Below are 17,967 nucleotides of genomic sequence, written 5' to 3' on the forward strand. Positions count from 1 at the left end.
GTAGGAGCAGAAATGTACAGACGATCACCCAACTGTAGTAGCAATAAGTGGTCAATAAAAAGATGAGACTTGGACGCTTACAAAAATGTACTTGAAATAGTGTTTTCACATTTTAAGATTAGAAGAACCGATTAGCTGGTCCTCCCGTTCCCTCTTCTCTCCTTACCCTTCTCCCCAATATACACATTTGTACTCTAAAATAGAGTAATTTTCCTGTAAAATAGATATAATTTCTATTCCTTACATGAGTGAGTGAAGAGAAATACTGTAGCTGGAAAAACCTTTTTTAAAAAAATTCACTGGTGAAAAGCAAGCTTGCAGTATAGCGTATTATTTGTATTATTTAGGAAAAAATAAGTTAATATAAGTGAGTCATTGTTTTTCCTGATATCTCATAGCTGGAAGAAACACACCTAATAATAGTTATTATTTTTGTTTTCTAGATGCAGCAGTTGTTCCATGAAAACTATGAACACAACCGGAAGGGTTATATACAAGATCTTCACAACAGCAAAATTCACACAGCAATTACACTTCATCCAAATAAAAGGCCAGCCTATCAGTATAGGCTTCACAATTACATATTGGCCCGTAAAATTTCTGAATTGCGTTATCGTACCATCCAGCTTCACCGGGAAAGTGCCCTAATGAGCAAGCTCAGTAACGATGAAATCAGCAAAGATGACCAGCTTCTTGGAATGATGCCATCTTTCAACCGCTTTCAGCCACGTGACAGGAATGAAGTCATTGAATGGGAATTTTTGACTGGAAAGCTGCTTTACTCAATGGCTGAGAATCAGCCACCTAGACAGAGTATTAATAGCATCCTGCGGGCAGCATTAGATGATACTGTAATGCAGGTAATGGAAATGATCAATGAGAACTCTAAATCTAGAGGAAGGCTGATTGACTTCAATGAAATACAGTATGGATACCGTAGGGTTGACCCTTTGCATGGTGTGGAATACATTCTGGATTTGCTTCTTTTGTATAAGAGGCACAAAGGAAGAAAAGTCACTGTTCCAGTTCGGCGCCATGCCTACCTTCAACAATTATTTAGTAAACCATTTTTCAAAGAGGAAGAAGAGCTGGATGTAAGAAGCCTGGTAGAAAACGTGAACAGCGACATGCAGTCTTTCTCCTTCCTTTCTAATTCTCTGAACATTTTTTCATCATTCCAAGGCACCAAAGAAATTGGGGGAAGCAGTGACAAGAAGATTCACATTCTTGTCCCTCTCACAGGGAGATACGATATATTCCTAAGATTTATGGAGAATTTTGAAATGACCTGCCTTATTTCCAAGCAGAACGTAAAGCTGGCAGTCATTCTCTTCAACTCTGATTCTGGTCAGGATTCCAGCAAACACACAGAGCTGATCAATGAATATCAAAAGAAGTATCCTATGGCAGACATGACCGTCATTCCAATGTCGGGAGTTTTCTCTAGAGGTTTGGGTCTTGAAATGGCCGCCTCTAAGTTTGACAATGACACTTTGCTGCTATTTTGCGATGTTGACCTGATATTTACCCCCGATTTTCTCCAGCGGTGTAGAGCTAACACCATTCAAGGACAACAGGTTTATTATCCTATTATTTTCAGTCAGTATGACCCCAAAGTAACACATGGGGGCAACCCTCCAGCGGACAGCAACTTTGTTTTCACAAAGAAAACTGGGTTTTGGAGGGACTATGGGTTTGGGATTACCTGCATTTACAAAAGTGACCTTGTGAATGCTGGTGGATTTGATACCTCTATTCAAGGCTGGGGACTAGAGGATGTAGACCTCTTTACTAAAGTAATAAATTCTGGACTTGAGGCTTTTAGGAGCCAAGAAGTGGGAGTTGTACATGTATTTCATCCAGTTCATTGTGATCCCAACCTAGATCCTAAACAATACAAGATGTGTTTGGGGTCCAAAGCAAGTACATTTGCCTCTGCCATGCAACTAGCTGAAATATGGCTAGAAAAACATTTAGGTGTCAGGTATAACCGAACACTCTCCTGACATTCTAACTTGTTCTGCCATCCTAGGGGATTTTACCTCATTCCTTCTTTCTTTTTGTTTGTTGCATTCTTACAACTCCATTTTTGTCTTCCAAAGGATATGTTTTTGACTTCAAATGAACAGAGTCTGCTGTCGGGAACATTACAGATTCCTACTGAACTGATTCAGTGTGGTGTCTTTCTACTCCCTTTGATCAATAAACTGAGTGAAATCATGGCAATCAAATAATCCCACGGAGCACATCCGTCACGTGGAGCTGCATCAGAAGAATGTTCTCTTTGGGCTGTAGGATTCCATATCAATCTTCATCATGTCTGTCAAACTTAATGTGATACAAATATTTTCTGGTGAAGATACCACAAAAGTGCTTTATGCTTCCTCTGGGAAAGAGACTCTGCCAAACTTGAGTTTTATAATTTATGTGAGAACTAAAATAAACAGTATTATTCTTCATCTTTATAATTTTTAAAGTAAACAAATAACTGACTGTATCTCTATTTTTTTAAAAAAGAGGAAAAACCACATACAAACTGAGGGTTTTCTTTCCTAGTGCAACTGGTACTGGCTACCAAGAACCTTAAATGTCGTACGCGAATGATCTCCTTATTACCGTCTACTCTGAATGCAATTGGACTGTGTTTTCTCAAGGAAGCATGACTTAGTCAAATATTTACATATGCTGAGAAGGTTTCTGAACCAATGTCCTTCATTTGCTGGCAAGAAGAAATCATGACACAATGTGGTTATTTATAATAAAAGTACAGACACACCATATTTTTTTGTCAAAGACAAGAATATGTTGCTTTGTCTCTGTTTAGAATGAGCCTCTAATATATAAATAATTTTATATTTTGTTCCTTTCATAAGACTGCACTTGATACAAAGGGAAATAAAAGGGTACTTAATATTGTCTTTTTATAATTGTGCATTAATATTGATATTCTGAACCAATCCTTGTTAAACTTAAAAGGAAATGTAATTATTTAAGTATGAAATGACTATTGCTGGTCAAAGTTCTTGCCAATATATTTATATTAGTGAAGATTTATAGGAAATGGAATGTGTTAAGACCTCTCTCTGAAGAATACAGAAATGTCAAGGTATATTGGGGGAATGCTGAATGGAAAATCAATTAGATACCAAAATGTTAGGTCTGTTTTGTTGTATTATTAATATTATTATTATTATTTTGTAAAAGCAAAGGAACAGCCATTTCAAACCATTTCTTGCTCAAATTCTTTTAAACTGCATTTATGACAGAGAGGTAGAATATTTTGTAACAAAACTGTTCTAAGAATCCAGAGGACAGATCCAAGAAATGTAAAAAAAATAATAATCAAAATGCATATGTAATATAATGCAAACAACAGGGAATCTGAGCATATCATATTTATGGATGTTTTAAGGAAGCAACCCCCCTTACAATATGTGTTCAAATGCATCATATGCATCTCTTTTGGTTATAATAACCTTTGATCCTATTTCCGTAAGTTTCCAATGAATCACAAATCAGCAAATGCCACTCTTGAATGGGCTCATAAGGCTTGTAAGGAAATGAAAGGGGAAGGGCATTAAAGCGTGTATCCTCAAAACTCCTTTTAAAAATGACAAGGTCCTACCTAGCACAATCATGTATCTAGATCAGGCATAGGCAAACTTGGCCCTCCAGATGTTTTGAGACTACAATTCCCATCGTCCCTGACCACTGGTCCTGTTAGCTAGGGATGATGGGAGTTGTCATCCCAAAACATCTGTAGGGCTGAGTTTGCTTATGCCTGATCTTGATACCCTTAAACCAGCATGAATTGTAACTGGAGAGACATCACATAGATGTAAGAACTAGAAAAATATTGTGAATTGAGTAGAATATTTAAGTCAGAGCACCATTGTCCCCTGAATATTATCACCAGGTTCCCAAAGCCTTTTTCTGCCATATTTTAATCTTCCATTCTTCTTGGTGTTGGGGACCTATGTTGCTGTTCTTAAATTATGATTTACTGTCCCTGCCCTTCGTCTCTCAGAATCTCCCTGCAGATCTGAACAATCACATTTCACAGTCATTTGCGCATTTCATGGCTAGCAATCCATACTAGTTCAAAAACAAGCGAGGCACACCCTTCCACCAAGCACTAGCAGTTTCTCTCCTCTTGTGGTTGAGCGTTGCTACATGTTGCGCCCTGCATTGCTTGCGCACTTCATCGAAACCAGGTTGGTGCTGTCATGAAATAACTAGCATCTAGGGCTTTGTCCCTGACATATATTTAGCCTAAGGTGTAAAACCTTCTGGCAGATGACATTCTCATAAATTCTTGCATGCATAATAAAAGTTTAGGTTTATCAAAAACTTCACTAATGCAAAAGCTAGATCTGGGTAAGCCAACACATTAGATTGATGTGTCCATCATAGTACTCCCATCGCCTTATATGAAGCCAGATTAGGCATCACTCATTTTTCTGGCATTTAGACAAGATGTTGAAAGGCAGAAGAACTCACAGTCTCAGTCCTTTGTCTCTGAAATATGTTGTTCCCCAGTTACTGATCCAAATTCTTCAAATTGAAATACGTAACCATATGTCAAAGCCAAAACCTTTACTTTCCAGGATCTGCACATTCTTATGTTGTTCTGTTTTAATTTATCCAGCCAAGCCAAGCTTTGTTTGAAACTCCAGATAATTTACAATTTGACTATATATGTGTGTCATTTGACTGTGCACAGTATTTGAAAAACTAAGCTCATTTCTGATGGCAAATAAGTCCTGGCAGTCTGTCTTAATTATTCCTTTATATACCTGCTAAAATATTTGTGCTCACCTTTGGACTAAATTTACATTGTTTGATCAGACTAAATTGCACCATAGAACATGAACTGAACTGGGTGACTGCAGAGGGAGTTCTGTGTATTAAGGACTTGCCGGATCGGGTCCTGTGTTGAAAAAAAACTTTAAAATGTTAGTTCCTACTATTTAGAGATATTTATTTAGTGTATGACGAATTCATTTGTTTATATGATGGATTTCTTTGTTACAAACTGGATTATAAATGTTTGTTATAAAATATTGCATTGTGTTTGGAATAACTGTTCTCAGATAAATCGTGGTAGCTATTTTGTGGTAGCAGATACCTTCTATAGATGACATTGACATAATGGTTGTAGTCTACTGGAGTTTTGCCATGTCCAAGTCCTAGTGGGTGAATAGGAGCTGTGCCCAAAAGATTACAGCTGTTGTCCACTCCAAAGGATCCTGCTGAATTGCAGGTTGATTCCTGCTGAGTTACACCCAGAATTAGAAAATACAACACAGCATTATGCTGTGAACATACATCTCAAAACTACATTATCCTACAGTTCCCCCCTTTCATCTAGTCTCTTGTTCAAGCATCACTGCTTATGTTTCTGGCGTGTCTTTTTGACAGTATAGATAGTAATAGCCAATTTCTCCAGATATCCTGAAGATAAAATGATACTTTATTTCTCACACAATTCTCTGTTAATTTATGGTTGGGGGGGGGAATGTGTAATTTGAAGTGCAAATGAAAACTGAGATATTTTGTCCTCTCAATTCAAATTAGTTTTCATTGTAGTTTAATTAGCAGTAGATCTGTCAGAGAAACTTTGGTGCTAGCTAGTCATGTTGATTTTAGCCATTTGCTTTTGGTACAAGTTTTACGAGAGACTTAATGATGCTGCAAAGGTGTTCCCTCCTCTTGAAACAGTTTGGAATATTGCAACTGAGATCAACAGTCATGTGGGACTTAGGACCCTGTTTTATGTAAAATTCCCAATTGCCAAGGACAAATGACTGCATATAAGAGTAGGATATATTCACTCCCTCCCAATCACACCCACAACTCATTACTTCAAGAATTGCATTGTAAAATACTATCTGCCCAATTACACATTACCCAGCCCCATGAAAGCAGTCAGTAGGTTTTAAGAAGAAAAACATATTAAACCTGTTCAACATAATGCTTGTATTTATCCTCTCATTTTCCCAGTGACTGTGTAGCCCCATCATGTCTACCCTTGGCAAATTTCAAGATGGTTAGTCAAAAATGCCACCGACCTGATTAGCCAGCAATCTGATTAAAGCCACCAATCTAATTAAATATTTCAAAAGAGGGGGAAAGAGGGATCAGTAATGCAAGGTGATAGGTGTGCTTTTCAAGGTTTAGTTCTGAGAGTTGTGAAAAACCCTCCGGAAAAGCCCTACCTTTAAGTCCACACCCCCATTTTTTTCATTCCTGTTTGGAAACATTGTTCAGCTGATTCTTTATTGTCATTTCCCCCGTTAACATGGAGTTGTTGATAATGTAATGCATATAATGATTTCACAGAGCCACACATCCAGTTGAAGTTGACTGTATGCTGCCTTCAGCAAAGAAAAATCTTTATTTCCACCATTCTGAAATGCCAACACAGCTTTAATTGCACCAAACAACATCTGGGCATAGCTTCACATGAATGCACGTTGAACCCAGCCAGTTCAGACCACCTCTAGTTTAAATGGCCAGTCAAATGATGCTAAAAGGTAAAGGTAAAGGACCCCTGACAGTTAAGTCAAGTTGCAGACGACTCTGGGCTCATCTCGCTTTACAGGTCAAGGGAGCCAGCATTTGTCCGCAGACAGTTTTTCCGGGTCATGTAGCCAGCATGACTAAACCGCTTCTGGCGCAATGGAACACCGAAACCAGAGCAACGCATGGAAACGCCGTTTACCTTCCCACCGGAGTGGTACCTATTTATCTACTTGCACTTTTTTGGTGTGCTTTCGAACTGCTAGGTTGGCAGGAGCAGGGACCGAGCAACGGGAGCAACGGATGCTAAAACCAGCTCTCAAATCTAGTAAACCAAACAGCTAGTTCCAAAAGTGTTTTAAAACCAGAACTGGCTGCCAAATCAAACCAACTGAAATATATAAACATCCTCTTTCTTTCTCTCATTTGTATCCACGGTAGTGCAGTTGATGAGATGATTTTGGAGGAGGAAACTGAACAGCTTATCTCAGCTTCACTGTGCTCATTCCATCACTTAAGTCTCCTCTACTCCATGTTTGTTGTTAATACCTAATTCTTGCCTGCTTTCCCTTTGTCACATGCTTAAGATAAAAAAGTACTTGGAAGCAACACTACATGAAGCAGAATATGAATAACAATGCTGGTTTCTCCACTCCTTAGAACAGTCCCAAGCCATGTGCCTTCCACAGGCCTTGTTACATGTGCTCTTCAACTGGTTTGTTTATTTGCTGAATTTCTATATTGCACTTCACCCAAAGATCACGGCATGGTTTTCGCCTGGCTGAAATGTGTTGTTCAACTATGATAGATAAAGCCTTTTGCTTTCTTCAGAAATGGAGAGGGGCATATTTATAGAAACATTTGGATTTTGCATGGCTGGAATGTAGGTATGAATTCCATCATCTATGGTCTCATCCACTTTTGGCTTTTGGCTCCAACCAAGCATTGTCATGTGACCCCCCCCCCGAACATGGCTTCCAGACTAGAAAAATCTTCTGTTCTCTATGGACACCAATGTGTCCAATGTGTCCACCAACTCGAGAGAGTAGAGTGTCATATTCCTGAAAGGGTAAAAATTCGGAAGGTAAACTACATCTGTCTAAACTTCCCCTAAATGTTGTGGTAATGGAAATTTGCAAGGGGGAGTAGGGGAAGGAGAGTTCTACAACATGTTCATGTACTTCCTGTTTCAAATAGGGTTCACATCTATTCATTTTGTAAAGACGTATTCCTATTGTGGAAGCACCTGTTTCAAGGAGAAAACATAGGGTGCATTCAGATGTGAGATTATTGCGTTAGGGGACCCTCACTTAAGTTCCACTGCCTAGCTCCCTCAATTTTAGCCAAATCATCTCCCCATAGTCTTCTGAAAGCAGTAGCTAAGTTGAAGCTCTGTTGTGAAATCACACAGTGATGAAACTTTTAATTGTAAAGTGAAACTATAACTTAATTTAAATAACAGAAAACTTTGTTTTCACTTTACATAAAAGCAAACATCCATGCAGAACCAATGATAAGCTTTGTGCAATTTTTTTTCTTCATTCCACAACCTAGTTTCTTGAGTAATGCTGTTCCAGGACACATAATAAGGACAGAAAGTCATGTCTGGCTATATTTCTGTATAGATGAGTAAGGCTTTTAAAGGGTTTCCTTGACTCACTGGGATTCCTGGATGAACAAGGAAAGGTTAGGGATGAAATAATACCATTCATGAGGCTATTAAAGTATTGTTGACAGGCAAATGGAAATCATTTGCAACAGAAGTAGAAACTCATTCAAGAAAGTGCTCTGCTTCAGCTTTTTTCAATAAACCAAAACCAGAAATATCATTTTAGGAGAAGTTTGTGGCAAATCTAAAAGGGTAAAAGCCAGAAAGTAGGAAAACTTGGAAAAGTGGTACTGAAAGAGTGAATCATGGAAATTTTTCAGCACTGTAGTAGCACATTAATAAATACTAGCCTCAGAAATGTAAAAGACTCCAGACTAATTGGCAAGATGATATAGCCTTTCATCTTGACGTTAGCTGTGTTCAATAGAGTATTTCTGGTCACAATGTTTAAAGCACTCTTACACCACTTTAACAGTCATGACTTCCCTCAAATAATCCTGCGAGCTGTATATTAAGGATGCTGGGAATTGTAGCTCTGTGAGAGGTCTCCTATCAAATCTCAGAGAGTGAGTTCTTTAAATGTGATATGTTTGTCATCAACAGTGGAGGCATTTATAGCTTAGGGGAGCTTAGTGGGGCTCCTCACGTAGGTTTTTGGAATCGACCAGGGCTATCTTTATATCGGACAATACAAAGCTTCCATAACAATTAGCTTATTTGTGCAGGATATTTCATTGTCAAGGTTCTTCCATGGCTTAAGCTGGTATTTATTGTGTGGCTGAGCTTAAAAAAGGTAAAGGACCCCTGACAGTTAAGTCCAGTCACAAACGACTCGGGTTGTGGTGCTCATCTCGCTTTACTGGCAGAGGGAGCCGACGTTTGTCCGCAGGCAGTTTTTCTGGGTCATGTGGCCAGCATGACTAAGCCGCTTCTGGTGAAACCAGAGCAGCGCACGGAAACACCGTTTACCTTCCTGCCTGAGCGGTACCTATTTATATACTTGCACTTTGACGTGCTTTTGAACTGCTAGGTTGGCCCGAGCTGGGACCGAGCAACGGGAGCTCATCCCGTCACGGGGATTTGAACCGCCGACCTTCCGATCGGCAAGCCCTAGGCTCAGTGGTTTACACCACAGCGCCACCCATGTCACTTGTGGCTGAGCTTACTTAAGTCTATTTATTGTGTCACAGAAAGGAATCCCAAGGTGATTTACAAGAACAGCAAAGTATGAAATAGTAAAAAAAATTGAAATACAAAACAAATATCCTAAAATGGTTCATCCAAATTCACCAAAAACAAAAATATCCACCCCAACTGAGCACAATGATGAGCACTGACAACATCCACTCAAAGCAGGACTACTGAAACTGTCAAAATGCCCAGCAAAAAAACAAAAACACACGCACACAAAATATTACTGCCTGATGCCAGAGAGCCCTTGGCAGGCAAGTCTTAACAGTTGCGCTGATATAATAAATCTCATATGAGGGATTGCATGTACTGAAATGAAATGAGAAAAACTGGGTTAGGAAACGACCTCATTTTGATTTTACCAAGTATGGGAGTATCATGAGACCCAGACCTCAGATATAATTGTAAATTACTTGCAAGTCTATAGGATATAGTTAGGATATTGGTAAGAAGGGGAGATGTCTAAAAACAAATTCCTGCTTTGTTCAAATTGCAGCTTTGATTGTAGCTTTCTTTCCCTTCCCATTATGTAGCTAACAATTATCCATCCTGAAAATTGAAATATTTAGAAAGACATTTACTCTTATTTCAGGAAAGCTCTTAAAAGCCAAGCTAAATAGTTCCAAATGTGTTTCATTTCTACAGACAGGGCAGGAAGATTAATAGGGAAGCTCCTCTCCATCCTTCTTAGCAATATCATTATTATCTTATAACCCATGGCAATCTCTTAATGTCTTGAGTTCTAAATTGGATTTCTTAGAACTGGCCTCTTTTATCAAGAAAGATGCGTAACTTCATGAATGAAAATTCTGGGCTCCATTCCTGTTTTAGAAAAAATGATTTTTTAACAATCTGAACCATTAATTGATGCAAGTAAAAATTGCAGAAGCAAATTCCTTTGCTGGAAGCTCAAAGTGAAGAACACTAAGGCAAGGGTTGAATGGAAATATCAGCTAAGGACACGGAGGAATAGGAGAAGGGGTGCTGTGTTTGTTTAAACCACTGACTTGGAAGGGCTTATCGAACTCCTTCACAATTCTTCTATTAAAGAGTAATATCCTCCTAAATAAACATGTTGTGCTGTAGCAGCCCGCACACTGTCAAATGGCTGGGCCAAATTGCTGCCTTTTGCAAGTCAAGGAAAAGGGTAGGTTGTTTTGAAACATCTGAGGAGTAGTCAGGGCAGAGGTCCTGCCAGATTCATCTACAGCAGTGATAGCCAAACTTGGCCGTCCAGCTGTTTTGGGACTACAGTTCCCATCATCCCTGGCCACTGGCCCTGTTAGCTAGGGATGATGGGAGTTGTAGTCCCAAAACAGCTGGAGGGCCAAGTTTGGCCATCATTGATCTACAGCGAAACTTTGAGCCATTATACTAGAGCCAAGGTGGTTGTGTCATACAAAATACCTTCTTAGGCAATACCCAGTGCAGCTCCGCTGACCTCAGTTGCCTTGGACCGTTAGAGAGGGAGCAACTTCAGTGTGGTTTAGGCTAACAGGACATATCATTAATTCTGTCAATAGCAGCAAAGGGAGAAACGTAGAAGAAGGAAAGCACAACCTTAGACACAGAGCCAAAGCAGGCGGCATGCGGGAAGTCTGTGATCAAATTTCCTCATCCTCTCCTTCCCCTCCTTGTCTGGGGCATAAAATACTGTGTTTTAGAATTGCAGAGCTGGAAGGCTCATCTTGGAGAATCCCCTATAATGCAGGAATCTTTTGCCCAACGTGGGGCTCAGACACAGAACCTTGAGATTAAGGGTCTCATGCCCTAGCGACTGAGCTATGCTGGACTTAGTATTCTGGAGCAAAATGGTAGCCACTCCATTGCTAGACAGCTGGGTTTTTCAGATGGCACCACAGCTGTATGGCAGCATCGGTACAATTTTGTTTTATTTATTTGCTAGTCTATTACGATGCAAACTGCACATCTGTGATCATGCATTTTACCTGGTGTTCCTTGGTTGTGCATAGAGGGACTGTACTTGTGATTGATGGGCAGGAAAGGAGCCAGAATAAAACTCTGACCTCTAACAGATCCTGTGCGGCTAACTCAAAAATTCCTTTCGGCAAATGAAAAAAGAGGAATCCAATGCACCAGAGGCTGCTTTGCAGAAAAATAAAATCAAAAGTCTCTTTATATTGCTTATTTCTGTGACCATATGCACAGGGAGAGGGAATCTTTGTTTACCTGACTTCTTTTCTTCAAACTGTACATACTATGGCTTCATATTTACATGTGGTGCTAGCATTAATCATGGAAACAATGAAATAATGTCAAAAACTACACCAGGTTTATTTAGCTGTGCTGGTCTGGTATGAGTCTACTGAACTATGTAATCCAGTAATGGACAGAGAAAATGGAATGGATAAATATGACTCTGGATTTTCCATTTTTCTCTTTGATTCCTGCATTGTGAGGGTTGGACTACTAGATGACGCTCCAGGTGAGAAGACAAGTTTTATTTTCCGATACTGAATTTAGGGGTGTACGAAGAGGGGGGCGGAGGCGGCGGTCCGCCCCGGGTGCTACTCTGGAGTGTGTGTGATAAGATGACCCCTTCCTCCACCTAGCTGTAGAGCACCCAAGGGTGAGCACAGTCAGTATGGGCTGCCACTCGCACAGCGATCATATGGGCTGCCGCGCGTGCGCACACAATACAGGCTGCTGCACATGCACGTCCATACGGGATGCCACTCGCACGGCAGCCCGTACAAATGGTGTGCGAGCGGCAGCCCATACAGACTGCGCATGTGCGGCAGCCCATAACGAGTGCACACGCGTGGTAGCCATTACAGACACCATGTGAGCAGCGGGCTGCTGCACATGCACACTCTGTACAGGATGCCACACATGCGCAGTCTGTACGTGATGCTGCGTGTGCGCAGTCCGTATGGACATTGTGCGTGCACCACTGGGCGGTTCGTCCCAACCCTCAGCGTCCCACGCTGGGTGCCAGAGAGGATTCCTCCACCACTGACTGAATTATGCCTTACATTTTTGACAGTGTTCCAGTGGTGCCTAAAGTCATTCTGTAGGAGGCTTATATGTTTTGATTGGAGATTTCCATTGAGCCAGAGTTGGGGGGAAGGATTATTTTAACAAAATATGCTCCATGTAAGAGCAGCAGTGGGAGTATGCATGTGTGCAAGAACACTGATTTACAAACCATATGGGAAGACATCAAATGTGCTTGCTGGTGTTAGCTTACTAAAAATGCATTTATTCAGTTATTCTGGTTGGATGTGAAATCCAGAATAAACATGAATAATACCGAGGAATCTGTTTCTCTATAAAACCTATTTTAAGTAACTGGTCCAAATGGAACAGAAGATTTGTTATTGAACTATGTCCCAGACCATGTCTGGAAGATAAGATATTAAACAAAAGACATACACACACCTTGGATGAGAATAATTTTAATATCTTGGAAATAGGAAAAAGGATATCATTGCATCTTTACACTCTAATACATTTTGTAGGTCCTTCACTTTAGATGGTTGTGTTTGTGTGACAAATTCACTGCAGTCATTCTCTGAAGATGAATTTATATGTTTCCTCACTTGCTGAGATGTGTTTAGAAACAATAATCTGAATCAGCAGTTGCTTTCAGGTATCTGATATTTGCTCACCATGACAGCTTTGTATCAGATTAGATTTTATAATATCTTTTATGTAAATTTATCTTGCCTTGAGAAAAAGTCAGGGTGGACAATGTGTGTTTCATTGGTCATTTAAGGAGGTAAACGGATGACCTTTCCAGATGTTTGCAACAATATTAAAGAGTTGGTGTGGTACCGTTTACTAAGGTTTCAATCTTATGAACAGCTACAAGGAAGTAAGTCCCACTGAAAGTAATTTTTGGTGGTGGGGATATTATTCTTAGCAAAGAACCATCAGGTATATAGAATTAACTATAGCAATAATATCAACCAAGGACAAACAGACACCCTTTCTTTAAGCAAAGGGATTTGTGAATGTGTGAATGTGTCCCTACATTGCTGATACACTCTCATTCTGTGGCAGTGTTTCTTGTGGTGGGGAGCCGCATAATTTGGAGGATAAATTACCAGAACCTCCATGATATCTGGATAGGAGTTTTTTTTTGGGGGGGGGGATACAGGGACAGGGAAAAAACTTAACACAGCAACCCATTGAATGTCTACTTAGAAGTATGCCCCACTGAGTTGAATTGGATTTCCTCCCAGGTGTGTATAGTAGGGTTACCAGACGTTCTCAGGGACAGTCCCCGGATTCACCAATCTGTCCCCAGACAAAATCTGTCCCCGGAATGTCCCTGGATTTTAATTAATGTCCCCTGATTTTATGCCTGGGGACTTCCGGCGAGGTAACATGGTGGCTGCCATGGCAGCGAGCAGCACCGGAGGTGACGGCCACATCAAAGTTCCAGCCATCCAATCCGCTGGCCGGGGGGGGGTTGCTATTTAAACTGAGGCGTGAGCCAGAGAGCTTCCTTCTGGCTCGCTTCCTTGATCAACTCTCGCCCTGAAATTGTGCAGAAGATCCTGCGGCGCTTTTCTGCTATGGGCTCTGCGCACCCAAGTTGGGGGGGGGCAAGCGAGGCGCTGAGGCGGTGAAAAAGAGGAGAAGAGTTGTGCTGCGTTGTGAGACAGAGAGAGAGACGGAGCCTTGTGTGTGTGTTTTAATGCGTGTTTCCCCAAGATCAGCGAGTGCCTTTACTCGATCTCTCTCTCTCCCTCCCACCTGGTTTTTTTGGGGGGGGGTGTTTGTGTGTTTGTAGGTGGGCTTCTCTGCCTGCCTTGTGTCAAGGTGCACGCCCAACAACTTTGGGGTTCCCCCCTCTAAAAAAGGTCAAGAACTCTGGGCAACTCTTTCCTAAAATAATAAAGCATCATCATTTTTTAAGTGTCCCTGGATTCCTTGAAAAAAATCTGGTAACCATAGTGTATAGGGTTATGGCTTTCTAGAAGAATGCAAACTTTCAGAAAAACGTGCTTCCCCGTTTCAACTCTTTCCTAGTTTCATATAGGACAGGGGAATAAAATGTCTTTATTTTTACTACTGGAAGGAATTGTGTCTGTAGGCAGTTTTGCCCATGTGCCCATTTCACACAGTGTTACATAAATCTCAGCTAGACCAACTTTTTCCTACACCTCGCAGCCTATTTATAAAACTGCAATGAGTTTGTATGCTTTTACGTCACTGCTTCATAACAGCATGGTCAGAAAGACTGCAGAGGGAGTTGTCAGGTCAATTACTAATGGTTTTGAAATGCCTTTCCCTGAACTTGAAAGAATTCTGGGTTTCATTACTTCACTCTTTCCTCTCGCGTGTACTTTTGTTTGGAAACCCTCAACTGAAAAGGAACAGAAGAAACACAGCCGGCTCCCTTCTGTGGAAAAAGCAAGGCCAGCTGTACTAGCAAAGTCTGTCTCCATCTTAAGTGAAGCACACAGGTTCCCTGATGGGCGAAAAGCAGGAATAACGAGAAATTGGGCAGTCTTTATATTAACAAAAATGAACCTGGTGGTGTGCCAAGTAAAAATAACTGAGTAGCTTTTGCTAGCGTTCGGAGAGTATGTTCTTTTGGAGAATAACGTTCTGTTCTTTTCCTGCTCCAGTTTAGGGTCCCAGTTTTCGGCTGCTACATTTGCTTCTTTCACAGTTACACAAAGGCAAATGGTGTTGGCCAATATGGGAAAAAATAAAAATAAAAACCACATTAGGCCAATACATTTATTAGGCCAATCCAAATAATACAACATAGGGTACCAGCTTTTGAATGCTTCAGAACTCTGCATCAGCCTAGTCAATAAACAAAGGGCAGGGAAATGTGTTCAAAGCAGTATTCAAGGCAGCACACAGAGAAGTGAAACCTTTCACATGCACACATTTAAAGCCAAAAATAATAGAAGCATCAGCCTGAGGACACAAGTAGAGCCCTGTTGAATCTGTCCAGTGATCCATCTAGTCCAGAATCCTCTTTTCCACAGGGACCAATCAGGTGCCTCTGGCTAGCCTGCAAGCAGGGCCAGAGGGCAGGAACCCTCTCCCATTTCTGCTCCTCAGCAACTAGTTTTCAGTAGCTTACTCAAATACCTCAAAGCACTGAGGTGGTCCCGCAAGAGGAGCACAGCTACCACAAACCTACTGCCAGGCTAGAAACCTCCAACAGTGTCTTTCGTTGTTCCACATCAGAGCCTCCTTGCACATCACGTTAGTAAGAGTGCATAGAATCACATAGTTTGGAGAGGGCACTGATGGCCTGAAGGAGCATCTCCACCCCCATCGTTCAGCCCAGACACTGAGGTCCAGATCCGAGGGCCTTCTGGTGGTTCCCTCATTGTGAGAAGTGAGGTTACAGGGAACCAGGCAGAGGGCCTTCTCAGAGGGCCTGTGGAACGCCCTCCCATCAGATGTCAAGGAAATAACTATCTGACTTTTAGAAGACATCTGAACGCAGCCCTATTTAAGGAACTTTTTAATGTTTGATGTTCTATTGTGTTTTTAATATTCTGTTGGGAGCTGCCCAGTGTGGCTGGGGAAACCCAGCCAGATGGGTGGGGTATAAATATTATTATTATTATTATTATTATTATTATTATTATTATTATTCCACCCAGGAACTCCAGAGTTGAAGCATCTCCAATAGCTATCAAGCTTGCACTTGAAGACATCCAACAAGAGATCGTCCACCAACCCTTTATTTTCTTTAACAAAATTCGTATACCTCTTTATTCAACAGAAAGCCTCTACGTGCTATGCCTTCAGAGCAGTGCCATTTTTCTAGAAAAAGAGGTGCTGGAACTCATCTCTTTGAATAGCAATGGCGCCCACCTGAGAAGTGCTGGAACTCACCTGAGAAGTGCCAGGACTGAATTTTGGCGAGTTGCCCCTGAAAGTCCAGCTTCAGAGTAATATGTCCTGTCTAGGAAATAAGGCTCTGTCTTAAGAGTGTGCACCCATCACATTTCCCAGTGACTATGTGTCTTTGCTGGAAAATAGCCACATTTGAAACCTTTTCTACTTGACATCCACTTGATCCATAAGACGTAGGTATGAGCCCACTACTATCTGCTTGTCTGCATCTGTCATCTAATCTTTAAGCTGCTTGTTGGCCAGCCAGCAATAATTTAGTGCTGTTCTAGTTTTGCACCGCATCATCGTGGTTTTCCCTCTGCTCTGTGCTGACCTCGTATCTTGCGGCAAGTATTTCGTAGCATAATCTTACCTCAAGGGCTGTTCTCTCATGGAGGGGATTATACACAACTCCCATTAATGCTAATGGAGTTATATGCATCGTTGGCTCCAGAGACTATAAAATGTATGCACGTCACACTCCTCCAAAGTATAATCCCATTGAATAGTGATGGTACATTTGTGTTTCTCACAGCAAATTATACTGAGAGAAAGGCAACTGTTTTGTACGATGCTGAGATCCACTCATGTATTTTTATCTTATTTTGCAGCTCATGATTATATTAGGATGGGCACACATTCACAGAGCCACGTTTTCAAAACAGTTTTGCATAAATTCAGTGCTGATAAAGAATGCTCTGCTTTGGGGGTTATTTTATTTCCAAGTAACTTGGTTCAGTAATCCCCTTTCCTGACTGCCTCAACAAAAGCTATCTGGGCCCCAGGGAGTCTTCCATAAATGTCCATTGTTAGTTTCAATAGGTAAGTCAAAGAACAGAAACAGACTCCGAAGCCGTAAAATGCTTCAGTGCAAGGGGTGGTTTTTAAAAAAAACCCTGACTGAACAGAATCAGAAGATTGCACAATTAGCTTGTTAGAAATCTCAAAGCTATATGCATGACATCGTCTTCAAAAATTATCATACTGGTTGCAAAGGAACAACATTATTCATGAAGATCAAGCAGGGTTCAGAGGAGGATACAGGTTTTTTTTACAGTACCATGGATCCATGTTTTAACCTAAACCATATTATAATATACTAAGAACAGTAAGAATAGTCTATGTAGCTTTTATTGACATTTCTGCTGCATTTGACTCTATTGGTTGAAATAGACTGTGGGAGAAATTTCAGTTTGCCAACATTGACTGCAGACTTTTGCTATTGACCCAAGAACTATATAACTATATAACTATATAACTAACTATATAACAAAACAGAAATGAGTAGTTTTGAATGGTGGTATGACTAATAATGATGATGATTGCAATGATAACAATAACAACAACAATAATGTATTTATTATATTCCGTCCATCTGACTAGGTTGTCCCAGTCACCCTGGGTAGATTCCAACAAAAATACAAGAACAATAACAACAACAAACATTAAAAGCTTTCTTGGAGTGTCTGGAAGTGGTTGGAGGAGGGATGGCAGCTAACAGATTGAGGTTGAATCCTGACAAGACAGAAGTACTTTTCTTGGGGGATAGGGGGTGGGCAGATGTGGGTGACTCCCTGGTCCTGAATGGGGTAAATGTGTCCCTGAAGGACCAGGTGCGCAGCCTGGGAGTCATTTTGGACTCACAGTTGTCCATGGAGGTGCAGGTCAATTCTGTGTCCATGGCAGCTGTCTACCAGCTCCATCTGGTGCGCAGGCTGAGACCCTACCTGCCCGCACATTGTCTTGCCAGAGTGGTACACGCTCTGGTTATCTCCCGCTTGGACTACTGCAATGCGCACTACGTG

The 17,967-nt window shown here is 41.0% G+C and overlaps 1 protein-coding gene across 1 annotated transcript in view; it reads left to right on the plus strand.

Moving 5' to 3' along the window:
• Positions 1-5,974, plus strand: part of CHSY3 (chondroitin sulfate synthase 3) — a 101,502-nt gene extending 95,528 nt beyond the window's left edge. Inside the window, exon 3 of the mRNA XM_053407896.1 lies at positions 444-5,974. Within this exon, the coding sequence (XP_053263871.1) occupies positions 444-2,006 (1,563 nt within the window). The 3' untranslated portion in view covers positions 2,007-5,974. The remainder of the gene's footprint in view (positions 1-443) is intronic.
• The last annotated feature ends 11,993 nt before the right edge of the window (positions 5,975-17,967 follow it).

Source organism: Podarcis raffonei, chromosome 11 (genome assembly GCF_027172205.1).
Source record: "Podarcis raffonei isolate rPodRaf1 chromosome 11, rPodRaf1.pri, whole genome shotgun sequence".
NCBI classification, from domain to species: Eukaryota; Metazoa; Chordata; class Lepidosauria; order Squamata; family Lacertidae; genus Podarcis; species Podarcis raffonei.